We start from the raw sequence: 17,699 nt of genomic DNA, 5'->3' as shown, positions 1-17,699 counted from the left end.
TGGGTAAATCACAATTAGCCTTTGTTTTTAATAATTTTCTGATGGTTTACATCAATCAAAGAATAACTAATGGATTAACTGCCAGTAAAAGTGTTATTGCAACCAGTGAGGATCTAATTTAATCACTTATCAAAAGATCATGTCATAGCATTCATAAAGTCTCATTTGACCTCAGAGGCCTATCTACTATAACCCTAAGATACCGATTTAGTGTTTTTAAAGAAGCAATGTTAGAATTTCCACTTTTAAAAATGAAAAATTTAAGATAAATCATAGTATTCTTTTACTTTTTCATAAGCATAAAAGTTGAAACATTTCTCAAAAATGTAACAAATACTCTCTGTCACATGCAGACAACTAAAACGTAGATCAGGACTGTCATATCTTTTTTTTTTTTTTGGTATGTCGCCCTGAAAGTCATTATGTCACTTAACCTCTTCTGCTTTTTTAAGATGGGGGAAGTGAACAGAGCAGCCACCACAGCCTCGCGACAAACAACCATAACCTACAGACCAATGCACACAAGAGTTGCTTATGATTCACTAGGTCTGATGTTGTTTATTTGGACTTTTCTTGCATGTGACATGGAAATTTGGTCCTAAATGATACTTCATTAACAATTAGACTGGAATTTCAGGTTGTTAGGACCATTTACACACACACACACACACACACCAATACCAGTAAACATTAATTTAGTGAACTGCTGAACTGAACTTTTTAGAGCCACAAGACACTAAAGTGTGTTTGCATGCCCTTTTCATTGTATAACGGGGATTAAATAAGCTAAAAGCTATTTTTTTAACATCAACATTTGACATACAAACATATTTAAATAATGTTTGAGAATAATATTTTTTATCAATATATTTGCCAAGAAAGTCCTAGTGGGCATCAGTGACTGGGTACTGGTATTGCAAACTATTATAACTGCATAAGATAGTTTCATAGGAGAGGTTATAACTACAGGTGAACATTACACAGTATTAAACACAGAATTCCTTATAGCTATATTGCTTTGGAAAAGTCTTGAACCACCTCTCATTTCTTTCTATTTTGCTTGGAAAATGGGAAGTAGTTTCAACAATTTATTCAGACATTTGCACACATAAATGGAAACACAGCATATCGGGCAATAATATATTTTGTGGAATTCTAACGAGCTTGATATTTGGTATGGACACCTTTATTCTTCAACACAGCCTGAACTCTCTTAGGCAAACTTTTGTGTCATTGAAGTAGTTTTTAGGAAGAGTTCTCCATGCTTCTTGAAGGACATTCAAAGATCTTTATTGGATCTTGGCTGCCTTTTGTGCTGTTTGTCCAGTTTATCTTACACTGTTTCAATAAATTTGAGATCCAGGCTCTGAGGAGGCCAATCCATGACTGATAGTGCTCCACTGCATGCTTTTCAGTTCAATACTTGTATAATTTGGCATACCTCAGCCTTTTACTCCTTGTTTCTCTTCATTAAGAATTATTTTTTTGGCAGTCACCCTTCCACTGAGACCATTTCCGATGAGTCTCATTTGAAACTTAAGGACCACATGCATGTTTCCCCCCCCCCCATTTCTTAAGGACATGGCTTTCAGATACTGCTCATCTACTGTGGATTATTCTTTTTTCAGGCCTGGCAGTGTTTATTTTGTCCTCAACTATATATAAAAAAAAAATGTGTAGGGTAAACATTACTGCCACCAGCGCTAGGCTGTTAACCAGTCATGCTTGTAGCGATGTGCCAATGTCACTGTGAAGAAGAGTTACTGGCAAAGGAAAATGCCAGATTGTGTTGACTAATAGTTTTAATCAAATTGACAATTCCTTTGTTTAAAGGTCACTGCCTAGCTGTTTGACTAAGCTTACATTATATCACATGTGCGCTTCCTCTTATAGGGGTGTTCGAAACCAAGCATGCTGAGGAACTCTGAGCTCAGTTTTGATATTACTGTATTTAGCTAAGGGAAAATGCTGCTCTATTAATATATCAATACTGGCAGAAATTGTTAATATGTTGACCTTACAGAAAAGTATTGCCCTTTAGAGAATCCCATGTAAAATTAAGAGCTGTCAGCTAGTTCAGTATAAAGCAGATGCATGATGATTTAATCTGAAATGATAATTTTGTAATATAACCATGGAGAAGGTAATTGATAGATAGAAAGCAAACATGACACAAAAAATAAAATAAATAAAGTGTCCTTGCAAGAAGCACATATCAGAAACCACAGGTGCCAGATCTTGACTAATAACAATTGTTTTAATGAAACTTCTGTTTTTTGTCCCAGAGCAAAGAGGAGTTTCTACCGAAAACTACACTCTCACCTAACTGGTTAGGGAAAAGACAGAAATTCTGTGCACCTGATTTCCATCTACATGTGTTATTCAAACATTGTTCTCTGCAAAATGGGATTTAATATTACATCACTGACCTTTCTGAAAGCTGATAAGAAAAAAAACAAAAACAAAACAGTGCTACAGTCATTTCTTGAATGACTTCTATAGTGTCTCCTGATTATGTCTGAAATCTGGGTGATGTGTTAATTTGATTGGCAGCTTATATTTCGTTTCACCAATATTATGCAACAGACAGGTGACAAAAATTCCAAGCTTAGCAAAACTCAACTTTATTTACTTGCACAATTAGAAATTACAAAAAAAAAAAAAAATAACACAACAACAAAAAATTATTCTGTAAAATAAATATATAAAGCGCCACGATTCTCCTCTTTTATACTCGTTTGTTCAGGTGCTTGTTCCTCTTCTTCCTGTGGTTCCTCAGCCTGTAAACAGAAAAGAAATAAAGGAATCATTTGGCACTGTGACAGACTGAAGTTTAAGGCTCAAAAACACACCACAGCCATCAGTGAGTTATGTAAAAAGTGGAAATGACAAGGCCAAGAGACAACACGCAGTCGGCACTCTGACATGTGATCACAACCTATGGGGAAAAACGTGTGGCTTGCAAGATTTACAGAAGAAACGGATGCCGAGTGTCCCATGTTACAGTACTGAGTGGCACCAACCTTTTATGGCTCCACTCGCTCCATTGTGAGAAAGAGAAAGCATCTTTTGCTCTGACACACACAGCCTTAGCCCTTTGCTTCACTTTGAACTGAAAAGTGTCTGTAGAGTGGAGTGTCAAAGCCTGAAATTAAAAAAAAAAAAACAACCCAAAAAAACCCCCCAACGCATTTATACATGTACCCTTCATGCACTGTATCATATCAATTAACACATGTGGTGTATCATTATATTCATTTCTTCCTCTGGAAATATTTACAGTCTGTAAATGGCACTTACTTGATAGTTGTTGCAAGGGTTGTCACAGCTCTCACAACCATCCTTGAGCTGTGCAATCTGGAAGGTGAGAGGGAAGTAGGAGTAGGGGCTGCTCCAGGAGCTCGGGTAACTCCACTGTATCACTGTGGTGTTGACTTGAGCAATCTCCACCTTGTCAGGTTTCACTGTTTAAGACGGAAGCAAAACACCAGAGTAAGACCAAAACAATGAAAAGCCATAAAAGAGGAAGCTTCCTCCAAAGAATTCTCACCTATCTCTGACAAGTAAAAGCGCTGAAAATATTCCTCCAACAGAAAGTGCTGGCTCAACACGAACACAGTGACGCAGATCTGCTTGCTCTCCTCGGCGTAAGGGCAATGCTGTTTGTCCAGGCAGGAGATCCTGTTGTCGCTCAAGGTACAGCTGAAGTTGCCGTAACCTGAGGAGCACGTCCACTGGCCGCTGGTATCCCCAGAGCACTTTGCGTTGCTGTCAGGAACACTGTAGAAATGCATGTTTTTTTTACTTTTCTAGTCAAGTGGTTGTACAAGATTCTCATGGACAAACATTTGCAGCTGTATTATTATTATTTTTTAAACATTGAATATGGTTCCTGTACATGACCTTTAAAAATCACAAACATGTTTCCTTTCATAACTGGGCATTTATGGATGTCTTTCTGCAATCTCAGCTCATACATGATGACTTATTGTTGTTATTGGTGAGCAGAACCGAAAGTGTTTCAGCAGTACAACGTGCGCTTACCGATGAGCTTTGATAAATGCTACTCTGCCACTGCGGCTGCTGTGCCAGGTCCAGGAGCAGTAGAACTCGCCGCTGTAATTTTGAGCCGTGCACTTGAGATAATCTAACAAGACGATTCAGAGAGCACAAGACAAATACTTTAAAATGTATCCAGTTTTCTCAGCTGTATAATTTGTGTCAAATTTGCACACACCTTCGTCAGTTTTCACTAGTATCTTCCGCCTTTTGCTCTTATCTTCTTTGATGAGAACAATAGTATGATTGAGAAGGGATCCATCCTCACTGTGGCAGGTGTAGTTGCCCCCTCCTAAGCTTTCTTCTAGCTGCACTCGATATGAGTTTCCCCTCTGAGCTTGATCTATTCCATTCTTCTTCCAAAAGATTTCTTGGCTCTGGTTGGCACTCCCAATGAGCTCCTCTGGCGACTCCATACACAACAGGTTCTGCTCAGCCAAAGTGCCATCCACCTCCAAAACCAGAACTATCGGGAGACAGATTCACATTCAAGGGATTGAAAAGAATCAATCATTTAAACTTAGGGTGACAGATTCTCCCAACTATCAAACTTACTGTTGGGCAACAGAGTCCAGTGCTTTGGATTCTGGTAACTGATTTGGAAAACTGCACAGATGATGCTGAAAGCAAACCACTTCATCTGAGTGAAAAAGAGAAGACAGAACAGGGAGGTAATCATGAAAAATCAATAAAAATTGGAAGAAGAGGGCACAAAGGAAGTCAGTAAAAATGCAATAATAGTAGTACAGGCTCTTGGATGCACATGCTTAAAGACATTACACCTGCATTTACAAATGGCAGTAAAGCTGCACTTGTAATAACCCACTGCAATAGCAGAAATGCACTGCCATCAACTCTGATCAGTGTCCAACTGCCTGAATAAATAAATAATAAAATTAGATAAATAAAGTCATAACACACTCTGTGGAAAGAGAAGTCGATATTAACGGCAGCATTTGTGATGCTAAAAGGAATCAGTCAACTCAAAGAGCTTAAATATTAAACAAGCCACACCTACTTATATAATACTTGTGCAATTTATAACCACTCTTATTTTGTATTATTACGTCATTATTTAACATTAACCTTTTTTGTTTTTAAGACGTATATCAACAGATTTGTAAAGAACAACCTTACCTTGTCAGTACCTTCCACGCTTAACGAAGATCCTGTTATTTTGGGCGCCTTTTATCGCTGATGGCCAAATTTCCCCTCGTCGTGCTGATGGAGGGGAAAAAGTCCAGAGGAAATTCGCTTTCCCTGCGTCCAGATAAACAAACCTATATACCCATTCATTACTCACTCCCAGTCGTGTCTCATTGAACAAAGCAGTAACAGGTACGATGCACCTTAAACATCAATCAGTGTGAATGTGTCGGTAGTTGTAAGCGTGTGTAACCTTTATTTATTATCATCTTGTCTTTGCTGGCACCATTAATCGTAGCTCCTGCTCGTTTGCTGCTCGCGAAAGTTTCACTTTCAGTTTTGGCACCTCATCTGCGGCATTAAAACACTTCCCAGCACCCCCCGCTTGACCTTCTTTTTTTTTTAAAAAATAAAACCAAATTTGAACCCTAACTTTTTCACTTTTTAAAAACAAAACAAAAAAACCTCCTTAGTCACATACAAATACACAATTGTAATATTTTCCCTCAAAAAAAAACTTAGTTTTATTAGCTAATCTATGAATTAACGCAAGCAGAAGTACATAAGCTGCATGATGACAAAATGTCATTGTCACAGGGAGCCTGTGATCTCCAATCATCCCGCAGTGCCTTTAATCTAACTGCTGTATATTTCGCAAACAGACTATTTTAAAATCCATGGAAAAAGTTGCATAGTATTTTAAGATTTGTGTCTACTTTGTTTCTCACCTCCCCTCCAGACTACACCTGACCTCCAGCTAGCAAAAGCCATTTCTGGCCTCCTTTTATGGTAAAGTTCCTGGGAGGGAATGTGCCAAGTGTAGGATGAAGGAGGGGTGGCATTTGGTGAGGTTAAAGAATCTGTTGGTTTTAAACATTTGCAGAATTGAGGCATTTTCTAAAAATATTTTTGCTAATGTTCCAACTGTTAACTTATCATCATTATATTTGAATGACAGATTGAGCATTATTAATTTATTTAATCCTTAAGTGGTATTTAACTGCTATTTCAACGAGTGGGAGGCCACTCTCTTGGAGGGGCAGTATGGTAGGTCATGATGTAGGTGGCCCAGAGTGTCAGAGGCCCTTGTTAAAGGGGGTTTGCCCATGAAGTACAATGCTGTTTCAATTTTGTTAGGATGATCTTTAAATGGAAATGTTATCTTTTTCCTTTAAAATTTTCTAATTTATTTTGCTTTAGTTGGCTGCACTGTATATATAACAATGTGAAAGAACTAATAAAAAGACCTCATTATCAACCTTCTGAACAACTTTTTTCTGCCTCCACCCTAACAGTTGTCTTGTGTCACCTTGACGACAAATACAAAAGTTAGGTTTATAGGGGGAAGAAAAAGCTGCTCTCATGTCTGACAAATACTCATCCTAAAGTGGGCTTCTGTTCTCCCTCATGTTTGCGTCCTCCCTTGCAGTCTGTTCTTGTGTCAAAGATGTGATTTTCCTAGGTTTGTTATTCATGTTATTTTTGTGCTTTAGTTTACTTTAATAAAACCACCTAATAGTTTATTCCTCGTGTTTTGGGTCCTGCATTTGCAAGACACACAGCCACTGTGACACTATGTCAGTTTTAAAGAAATGCATTGAAAGTATTATTATTTTAAATATTGAAGCTGTGATAAGGGAAAAGACTGAATGAACTCAAATGTGGGACTTAGAATATAAGTTAAGTTTATTTACAAGCAGGAAATGTGCAAAACTCTTTGTTTAGTGCAAGCTTAGCTCCACAAAACAACAATCTAATGAAGATAATTGCTGTCACCAAACTCTCTGCCAAAATACACCCGGATTTCCTGTACAGGAGTTGAAAGATGGACAAAAACAAAGCCAAATGTTCAGACAGGCGCTGATTATGGGGTGTTAATTCAGCAATCATGTCCTGAATGAAAGTCTTCCCTCCTTTTGAGCAGAGGCAGTGTAATTTGAAGATGACGCACAAGTGTGCTTAGTAATGCCAGACAAATGGTGGGAATCCCAAAATGACTGGAGTCTCCTCCCATGTCTCCTGACATCCATGATCCTTCTTACAATAGACAGGCCCACTTTCAATGAGGTCAGAAGGCAATAGGAACTCAATCTCCTATGTAAGAGAAGCAAAATCAGAGGATGAAAACTGACAGGTCTGGTCTTATATTCCAGGATCAGGATCTGTAAGTGATAACTAAGTTAAAAAGGGTAAAGAACAGAGTCCACCCAGTTTGCCAGACATTGAGGTGTTTGGCTGCTTTGAGGTAGGTGAGGTTTTTATGATCTGTCCAAAGAATGAAAGGATGCTCAGTGCCCACCAACCTGTGTATCCACTTTTCCAGGGCCAGTTCAGTTTCCCGATAAAGAGCTGTTGGTCACAGACATCACAGTTATGTTCTGCTGGGGAGAAACAATGAGAAAAGGAAATTTGGATGAGGTGATGAGGTGAAACGAGTGTAAGGAAGGTGATAAAAGTTAGCAAAACTTATTGGAGCTGTTTCTGGGTGGACCGATCGGGCCAGTCGACTACTGCCTGCACCTTGGCCAGGTCAGTGTTGATTCAATGATGTCAATGATGTGGCGTAGGAAAGAAACGGGATAAACATAAAATTCACATTTCTTTCCCTTAATAAAGAATTTGTTCTGAAGGATTTTTGGAGGACCTAACAGAGCTATTGTAAACAAAACAATTTAAGTAGAATTGGAAGACTGTAGGTGTGTTATTGAGGCCACATGGCATTACTGGAAACTCAAAACTGAGCTAGGTGAATGTCGAAAGCAGCCTTCCAGTTCACTCTTTGATTGGGACAAGGTGATAGGTGTTGTACAGGTAAGGTTTTAGTGAACACGGTAGCAACAGGTTGAAAGGAAGGACAATATAGGGTGTGGGGGTGAGATGGGTTAGGCCAAGTTGCATGGCTTGGCCTCATTCATTGTCTTATTTGCGGCATAGCATAGTTTGCTTCTCTGTGGAAACTCCACCAGAGCTGGGAACTCTCCAATGCAATGCTCCCTGAGAATTGTGACCCATGGGCACCAATACTCCCATATGTGATCATCAATCGTAATACACATCAAAATAAGTAATTCCAAAGAGGCAGAGAGTTCTTATGATGCAAACTCAGTCCCCATATTGTGTCATAAACCATGCAAAAATCCAACCTGAAAGGATTTTCCTCACATCTGAGGTAAGGCTGCTATTTAACATGGTTAAACATCCTGCTTCCACTGCAAGAATCTAAAAATCAGTGGATCAATCTGCAACACTTCTCTTATCTTGGTGAAGTGAAAACAGTTGAAAAAACTTCTGAACTTGGAAAGAAAATCCACATATGACAGGTCAGGGTGAGAATTTAGGACCACCTGTGCCCACTGCAGCATGCGTTCTTGTAATAGTTCTACAAGAAAATGCAAGCTTAGCACTGTCAGATGAATAGGCATGGCTCTGCTACCTAAATGCCAGAAAACACTGAGTGAAGACGCCACCACTTTTCTCCAACTCACCAGAGAAGACTTGTCGTAAGCTGAGGTGGAGAAACAGTAGCAACAGAGGAAGAACTGGGATTTGATTGGGGTGAAACTGGGTTAGACATTGGTGAACTCGGCCTTTGGAGCATGGCATCTTGTTATCCAGAGATGTGTTGCAGTATTTGTTCATGTCTTTCCAATTGAGCTTCATGTTGAACAAAAGAACGTTGGACAACTGAATCCATTTCTGTGGCCTGATCGTTCTGTCAGGGGCATGGACTCTTAGAGAAAAGTTCAGTTTACTTACAAGCAGGAAATGTGCAACAATATCTGCGTTTAGTGCTTGCTTGGGTCCACAAAAAACAACAGTCATGCAAACAGGTCTTCCCTCTGTTTAAGTAGAGTCAGAGGAAACAGACATAATGTTTCTCTTGATCACACTGTGATGTCTTGCACTTAGATGTGCTTATGAAGTGTTTTCATATTATAAAAAGACTAAGAGCTCAGTCACCAGTTATCTAGAATATAGGTGACTAGAACAGCCATCAGTGCCATTGGTTTAAATGAGAGGTACCTGGTTTTTTACAGTGAGCCTTTGAGAATTCTTCCTGGGAAGTGTGGTTTCAATGTAAGTGAATAGGGCTAAAATCCAAAGCACTTTTTCTGTGCAATAAAGCATCAGTGGTCCCCTTACACTCATAGACAGGACTGTAATACACTAAGGAGCATTTTTATTAAGTTATCAAATTTGGCCTATCCAGGATTAATTTTAAGTATAGTTTGGAACATGTCATGGCTCAGAACAGATTTCCTCTATCATGTCTAAGGTTACAGTAGAAACATATAAAGAAGGAACCTCTTTCTGTTATGTGAACTTATATTGGCCAATACTGGTTCTTTTTGGATAAAAAAAATTCAAAACGGTACAAGAAGTGAACAATAAGGGAATCTGGTTACATTCTTCCTCTGCAAAACAATAATGAACATTAAACATATTTTGAATGGCTGTTGCTACTGCCAGGCTAATTCCTGCAATTTATAGCCTCATCATCAGTACTTCCAAATTCCCCTTCCTTTGGCCACACTATTTCCTCATACCAAGTGAAACGAACTGCAACTTTGTATTCTCTGCTGTTAACGTGTCTGTACACTCTTGTCTTTAAATTTGTCAGATAATTGTACTTTATTATTAATGTGGCTAAACAGCTAAAACTTAATCTGCATTAAACCTAGCTGAAGTAAATGGTAAGAAAAATAGAACCAGAAATTTTGAACCACTAAGCAAATAGTTTTTAAATAGCTTCTTCATATAGTAAACTGCATGCCAAAAATCAGATGCACTAATCCTTTTAACCTTGTGTAACCACAGTCCAATTCAGCAAGCACTATTAGGGTTATTTATTTATTTATTGCAGTAACCAAAGATAAGTAACTTATTTTAGATTTGATTTCTATGTTCTGAAATAACTGTGCATGCTGACGTTTTTCTGAAACCAGCAGCATGCATGTTTTAGCACACTGAGACCAAGCTACAAAAATGATCCACTTGCCTGAACCTGATGGCGTCATAGTTTTAGCACAGGATGGAGCATAGGTCATCATTTTGGAGGCCAAAGCAAACCATGGCACACCTGGATCACAAAATGATTTTCAACGGTCCACAAGCCTTCTTACTCAAATCACTTTGATTTCTATTTCCTTGGAAACAAGGAATAATTTGGATCCATTTCCCCCTTGAGATGTAATTTTTCAATGATGGTCCATATATGGATAGGCGTTGGTGCTTCTTGGCACTTTCAGGCATCAGGGGAGGCATCTACTGTACTCACATTTCTTTCCAAGGCCTCAGACAAAAAGACTTAGGTAGCCTCATAGAGAAGCACTGTGTCGCTGACATTCATATTATTAAACCCGGTCCTTGCACTTTCCCATTGAAGACATGATTCGTCATTTGCTCTCAGCTGTAGTTGTTTTGGATCATACTTGTAGCTGGAATATTTTTGACATGCCAGGCTGCTCTGCTATGTGCATGTATGTCAGGTGACAAAACATTTGATGTTTGTGCATTCCGATGGTGAAAGAGTTGAACCACAGCAACTTTTCAGTAAGAAGCAATTGTGTATGTAGATTTATTTTTTAACAAATGTAATGCAACAAAAGCAAAATATACTAAATCTGGAGAACCTATTCATTAGTATTTCCAGGACCAAACAATACATTAGCTCACCATTTATTGTTATGTCACTGTGATGTCATGACTTGCTAACCTGTTGGGCATGCCCAACCTGTTTTCCTAATAGGTTAGGTATCCCACTTCTATGCAAGGCTTATTTGTGGTACAGAAAGTTCTCTCAGACGTCACAGAGAGCAGTCAAGTAATGACATAATATCTACTGTAACAAAATCTTCAAATGGAAACTGAAACAAATTAAAAGACACTTCCTGGTTTCAGGGGGAAACCAGGGAGTCAGAATGAAACCGGGTAGCTGGGGATTAAAAAAGAGGAGAACAAAAAAATGAACAGCCCCCAACACACATGCACACACATGCACATTCACTCACACACACATACACACACACACACACAGTATTAGTTTTAAAACAACTACCTTCTTTCTTTACCAATTGAGAAGTTGGACTTGTCCAAATTGTGATTTACCCATCTCTTAGTGTGTGACCTGTGTAAATCAGGTCCTGAAGAATAACAGTTTTATTGTACTTGATGGGGTTTCAATAGCTCTCCCTGTACTTTCCTGTGGAGAATCTGTACATTCTTGCTTTGTTTACATTCATCATAGCCGTCATGATTTGTTTAGTCACCGGGAGGGACCCAGCCGCTGACTGACTTGACAAAACGAAACCCCAATCAGAGAAAATAGGTAGCAACCTAATTCAAACATTTCTATGGAAACAAGTCTACAGTTTCAGTAGCTGTAACTGCAGACATTGTATGATGGCATTATTAAGATGTTCTGTTCACATAGTGTATGGCTGTAAGACATGTTGGCTTAGTGAGATTTCATTACAGCTAAATCAGGAAAAAATGCCGCCTGATCATTTCCTAATCTGGAACAATGGGAGCTTGACAGCTTTATGATGTTGTAAATGTTTCCTGAAGACAGCATTTACAACATCTTTACAATATTCACTTCTCTAACCCATTCATCTAACTCGTAAACAGCCAACACAACAATCACAGCATGAATGTGATGACAAGGGTTAGTGACGTATGTTATTGGGCAGGGAAGGCCTGCGTGACTGAAAATTCAGTGGTTTCATAGGTTTGGCAGACAGAATAGCCCAGGTTGAACAGCCTCATCTTTGTGTAACCTTCTGTTTAGTGTCAGGGAGTGGCAGAAACGTGCAGACAATAACTGTTGGTGGTTGAATTTACTTTAAAAAGTTATTTTGTGTATGATATACAAAGAATTCTGAAATCAAACCGACAGGGTTAGAAAAAAATCATCTCGGTCAATGAAATTTTTTTTGTGTGTGTAGTTTAGTGAGAAAATCTGCCAAAGAAAATCTGCCAGAGAATAATCTGCGATGGGTGTGATTCATATAGAGAAACTGCATTAAACTCTTTTTTTTTTTTACTGTGGCTTCTATTCTTCTGTAAATGTTAAAAGAGGAATCTGGTTATAAACTTACCATAAAAATAACCCTTTTTGTGTACTATTTATTTGCAACCACTAGATGTCCCCAGAGGGCCACAGGCGTTCAGCCTCCAAATTTAAACTTGTTTAAGAAGTTAAAGCAACCTAACATTCAGAAAGGCCACATATTAAATCTCTGTGGTTTGATCAGTTATGCCCTCAATACAATGCAAGCAACATTAGTCCATCACTAATACTGTGGCTCAACGTTTTTCCACCATGGATTGGGATTTAATTGAGTAAGACTGGTGTTCTTGCTCAAATCTCATAACTTGCGCTGCAGCTGTTAAGAATTACACAGCTGGGAGAGACTCTCTGTATAAGCCTGTGATCTGTGGCTGTGTGCTGGAATGTGGCCTCAGCCCATAACAGCTGGAATGAAATCAGTGCAATGATCTCATTTGCGAGGGATGGAAAGTAGGAAAACAAAGGGGGAAAGGAGAAGACCGTAATGACCTAATCTGTGTGGTAGAGAAACGCGAGGAACAGAGTGGACAGACGTATAGAGAAGCCACCTTATTTAAACCGCTTTCTTTTTGCCCAGAGTTCTTTGTATTTCTGAGTACAAACAACTGCCTTGGTGGCGATCAATTCGTTTAGGTACGTTTTCTGGAAATGAAAGCAAATTTTCTATTTTTCTATTAGTAGGAAGATGGATCCGTGCACACATTCATGGGGTGAAGGAGCTCAGTGACTGAAAATGTCAAGTTGCTCTTTAAAACAGAAAAATACTCATTACCAAAATTGTAGCAGTTAGAAAAAGTCAAACTTTAAAATGAAGACATTCCAACACGGAGATAGTATTAAAGTGATTAAAGACAGCAAGCTTACTTTAATCTCTCAAACTGTACCGTACTTGACTCTTTGCATCCTGTTCACTCCTACTGTTGTTTGATCCTGAGGATATACAAAAGGTCAAATTTTTTTAACGTGTCAAGTATCTACATAACCTTTAGTGGGCCATTACGCTGTACCAGAGGTATGTCTTCATGTATTTGGATTGTCCATCATCTGCATGAACAGTGAGGCCAAAGAAAAACTACCTTTAGATTACGGAAAAAAGTGAAGTGTGAATGGAGCATGTGCTGATGTTTCTGACGATGTATCCAGGCTACCTTGTACCAGTAGTAATTGGTATAACTAGGATTGATGGACTGTTCAAACACCCCTTTATTAAGATTTTTGTAGTTTTACCCCACTCTTTGTGACATTGTGATCCTCCTTCATAGATCTTCTCAGATCTGTTATCATCCACTGCTTGTGGTAAAAATCATTTCCGCTTCTGTTTTAATATCCGTGTTGACAAAACTCCCACTCATTTGCCACAGAGTTTCTAAACATATTTAATTAATCTGTTTTACAACACCACATGTTCTTCAGTCTACACTTAATCACAGGCATATTTTGGACCAAGCATTTACCAAGGGCATGTGTATTGGCCTCATAAATTTTGTTGACTTCTGCATATCTGATCACTGTTTTTATTTGATAGTAATTTCCAAAGGGTAAACAAGGGTTTCAAAATGTGCTTGCGCTTTTGAAAGCATGGAAGTGGGTTGAAATTTTAACCTAATTTTGGTAGCAACAGCATACTAAGTGTTTTCAGCTTAGTTTCTGCATCCACTTTAGATTCGGTTGCACATTTTAAAGTGTAGGATACTCTGGGCACTCTGGATCAATTATGACATTTGCACTCATAGAAAAGAATGACGAGTGAAACTGAGGTGGGGGAAGATTAGGCTTTAGGCACATTATCAATGTCAATTTGTTTGTTTTTTTATATACAAGTGGGTCGTTTCATTTTTTTGCTCGACTCTCTCTGATTTGCATAAAATGTTATGGTTCAAAGTTGGAACATATATAATAAGTGCTGTGAAACTTCAGCTTCATACATCATAGTAGTTTTCAAGATATATATTCTTTGAAAACTGATCTGTTGACCTAGTTTCAGGTCTTTTTTCCCCCTTTTTTGCTCATTGAAAACTGAGGCAATGTTTGAACATGAATATCTTGAAGACTATTAAAGATAAACGCCTGAAATCTTCACTGGTTTTTCTTATCATAAAAAAAAAGCCCAACAGTCATGTAAATGACCATAATTGAGCAACGTTAATAAAAAACAACTACAGATAATTTCTGAATGGTATAAAGTTGATTTGTAAAATGAAGATGGTACCTAATTATAACCTAGAAAATAATTTTGTTTAATATGTGAATATTTTTCCTTTTCGAAACCTACGTAACTCCATCTAAAACAATTTGCATTTTTGATAACTTTTGATGTATCCATTCCAAATTACAGAATCTGGTTCGGTTTGATGATATAAAAAAAGACCAGGGAAATTTTCAGGCTTTTATCTTTAATAATCTCTGAGATATTCATGTTCAAACCTGTTCAATGTTCCAAACTAAGGGACTGAAAGTGCCATTGATGGACCAGTTAAAAAAAACATCTTTATGTTCTGACATACAATTTTTATGCAACTTGGAGATGGTCAAGCAGAAAGTTTGGTTAATTTGACATGAAATGACCCAAGTGAGAAGTGCAAACTTCAGTGCATGCTTCATCTCTGTTTTAATTCAGACTTATTAACACAGTTTTGCACTCTTTTGTTTTTACACTAAAGTCTTTCAAATCGTTCATGTTTCAATCAGTGTAAGCTATCTGTTGAGGAATATTTAAAATATTTTTTAATATACTGGGTTTTAAACCAGTCTCCTTAAATGAGCCCAAACACCCCTTAAGCCCTGTGAAGGCTTGCCATATTTTTGTGTGAAGTAATGGATAATTAACGGTTCTTTATCCTTTGGCTGTGTCCCAAGATTTTTCAAGACTGTGTAATCACTCATTCAAGAAACTGGCCTCGAGCCATCTGAATGTAACAACTCATAGTTATAAAACTTTTTTTTATCAGACTTTAGTCATGTTATAGACAGCAGCTGCAAAGTGTTTTTGTCCTATATGACAATATAAAAGTTGTGTTTTTTTCCACTCATGAGTCCACGCTACCTCTCACTGATTTGTGGAGTTCCTCAGGGTTTATGGTAAGGACTCATTTTATTTTAACCATATATGGCACCACTTTACACTTTATACCACCAAATTACATTAAACAGACAGGTAAAAGTTATATTTATATGTATGTATAATACATCTTCTTATGTTATTATTGTCAAAAAATGACAATGAATATGTGCCCCCTAGTATTTCTTTCCCTGCCCCTTATTATTTGATGTTAATCAAAGAAAAAAAAACACTAAGAAGGTTGCCATGTCATGTTGCTACCATGTCTCCAACCTCATATCCAAACAATGTGTTTTAGTGACACATAACTTTCATTCTTGCTTTTATTTCTTCATTGCTGGGTTGTTATAATAGCTATTATTTCATTTCTGTTTTTTAGAATCCCTATTGTAGCAAAAAAACATCAACCAAGAAAAGTGAATATCAAATTTCAGTTTTTGCTAGAGGTTTCTTCCTGTTAATAGGGAGTTTTTCCTTCCCACTGTCACCAAGTGCTTGCTCATAGCTGGGTCATCTCTCTGTATTATTGGGGTCTTTACCCTAATACTAGGGTAATAGGGCAGGGTATTTACCTTATAATATAAAGGGCCTTGAGGCAATCGCTGTTGTGATTTTGCGCTGTATAAATAAAACTGGACAGAATTTAATTGAATGGCCCTAGACCTGCTCAAGATTCATTTCAGTCCTGATTTAAATATTAGACTAAAACATTTAAAGCCATAGGATCTTTAACAAATGTGCTGTTATTTTTCTATGAGTGTACAGTCCCAGATCCTCAGGCAGGAATCTGTTGAAGGTCCTCAACTTACCAGGGGTGTCGAACTCCAGGCCTCGAGGGCCGGTGTCCTGCAGGTTTTAGATCTCACCCTGGGTCAACACACCTGAATCAAATGGTTAGTTCATTAGCAGGCATCTGGAGAACTTCAAGACATGTTGAGGAGGTAATTTAGCCATTTGAATCAGCTGTGTTGGATCAAGGACACATCTAAAACCTGCAGGACACCGGCCCTCGAGGCCTGGAGTTCGACACCTGTGATTAGACTAAAAGACTGCAAAAAGATGCACACCCTGATTTCACAAATTGGTTCACTGACAAAAAACATTCTCTGAATCCACAATGCAATCAGAAAACTTTTGACTCAAGCCAGTTTTACTTATTTTAAAGGGGAATAAACGCCAACACCCCTCCCTTCACCACAGTTAATAAAAGTTCAGAGAGTTCATCTTTTGGTACAGATGAAACTGTATTAATGAAACGAACGTTCCACGGTCGTACAATCTCTATAGTCCTCTCTCAGGAAAATGGGTTGTGCTGCACCGTTTATCACCTTCTCTCAGAAGAACACAGTCAGTGAGGGGTAGCCTGCTGGAGAGCAGGGGTAGGTGGGGGATTTTCTCGACATTATATCACCTTTTGCCAGACTGCATATAAACCATCTCTTTAAACACAACAGTAAGTCACTTTATTAAAGTTTTGGATGGATTTTGACATAAAAAACTTGTTAGAGAATAAAATGTCTATCAAATAGCCCTATGGTTTGGTTTTACAAAGAGGCCTTTTGTGTGTTTTCTTTTCTTTTTTTCTTTTTTAGTCCTAAGATTCAAGCAATGATTATCTCAACAGACAAGAGAGGAGGAAGGGGACAATCAATTTGAAGAATACAGTAATTCCACAAAATGTTTGGGACATTGATTTTTTCCCCATTGTGTATTTTTTGAAGCAAGACATAATTATGGGGAACATCACATTGACATCTTTGTCACAAAGGCAGGAGGAAGAGGTGTTCATTATCCCAAAATTGATATCTTATAAAATACTTAATTGATATTTCTGAATTGCCACGAGGAACCGGCCAGGAAATGAAATGGCTCCTTCCTCCTGTTTCACACAATAGTGTTAATTAAAATTTGGAGGATTTTAATATTTCTAGAAAATCATATGTCGGGTTGAAACAATTAGAGCTGCATTCTGAAATGGTGACACTTGGATTATTCCAATACTGCCAAGACTTTATAGGCAGTTTCTACAAAGACTCCCTATACTGGAACATACAGGATTAATTTAAGTGTATCACGCAAGGCTATTTAATTTCAACTTTAAATGTCTTTTATTCCCAGGGAGGACGGCTTTTCCTTTCTAAGAGCTCATGGTGTGTGGGACAGAGCTTTGGCCTTTTTTTTGCCTGAATCTGTGGGTGGTACTGTAGGATTAAAAGGAGCTGCTGGCTCACGCACAAGATGTTGTTGTTTTTGTCTGACAACTTTATCAGGCTGTCTCATGAGGTCATTTACTGTCTGTGTTTGTGTGTTCGCATAAAGTGCGCACACTTAAAATCAGCTAGGATAAATAAGTGTAATCGCTTC

At 38.1% G+C, this 17,699-nt stretch overlaps 1 protein-coding gene across 4 annotated transcripts; it reads right to left on the bottom strand.

The window, feature by feature from the left end:
• Window positions 1-2,608: 2,608 nt before the first annotated feature.
• On the bottom strand, window positions 2,609-6,003 carry il12ba (interleukin 12Ba). 4 transcript variants are annotated; one of them, XM_040015647.1, is made up of 9 exons: window positions 5,934-6,003; window positions 5,197-5,339; window positions 4,615-4,699; window positions 4,238-4,525; window positions 4,045-4,147; window positions 3,551-3,780; window positions 3,301-3,464; window positions 3,024-3,145; window positions 2,609-2,780 (listed from the first exon to the last, which is right to left on the bottom strand). In XM_040015647.1, the coding sequence occupies exons 3-9, from the start codon at window positions 4,697-4,699 to the stop codon at window positions 2,729-2,731; spliced, it is 1,044 nt and encodes a 347-aa protein (XP_039871581.1). In that variant the 5' UTR covers window positions 5,197-5,339; window positions 5,934-6,003; the 3' UTR covers window positions 2,609-2,728. The 4 variants fall into 4 exon arrangements, with proteins under 4 accessions (XP_039871581.1, XP_039871582.1, XP_039871583.1 ...); XM_040015648.1 differs by having other exon boundaries at window positions 5,197-5,319; window positions 5,934-5,987; XM_040015649.1 differs by having other exon boundaries at window positions 5,197-5,280; window positions 5,934-5,951.
• Window positions 6,004-17,699: the final 11,696 nt, after the last annotated feature.

This window comes from Simochromis diagramma, unplaced genomic scaffold, assembly GCF_900408965.1.
Source record: "Simochromis diagramma unplaced genomic scaffold, fSimDia1.1 OVJJ01000685.1, whole genome shotgun sequence".
Classification (NCBI taxonomy): domain Eukaryota; kingdom Metazoa; phylum Chordata; class Actinopteri; order Cichliformes; family Cichlidae; genus Simochromis; species Simochromis diagramma.
The sequence above is the reverse complement of the archived record's forward strand: the minus strand, read 5'-3'. Positions and strand labels throughout refer to the sequence as shown.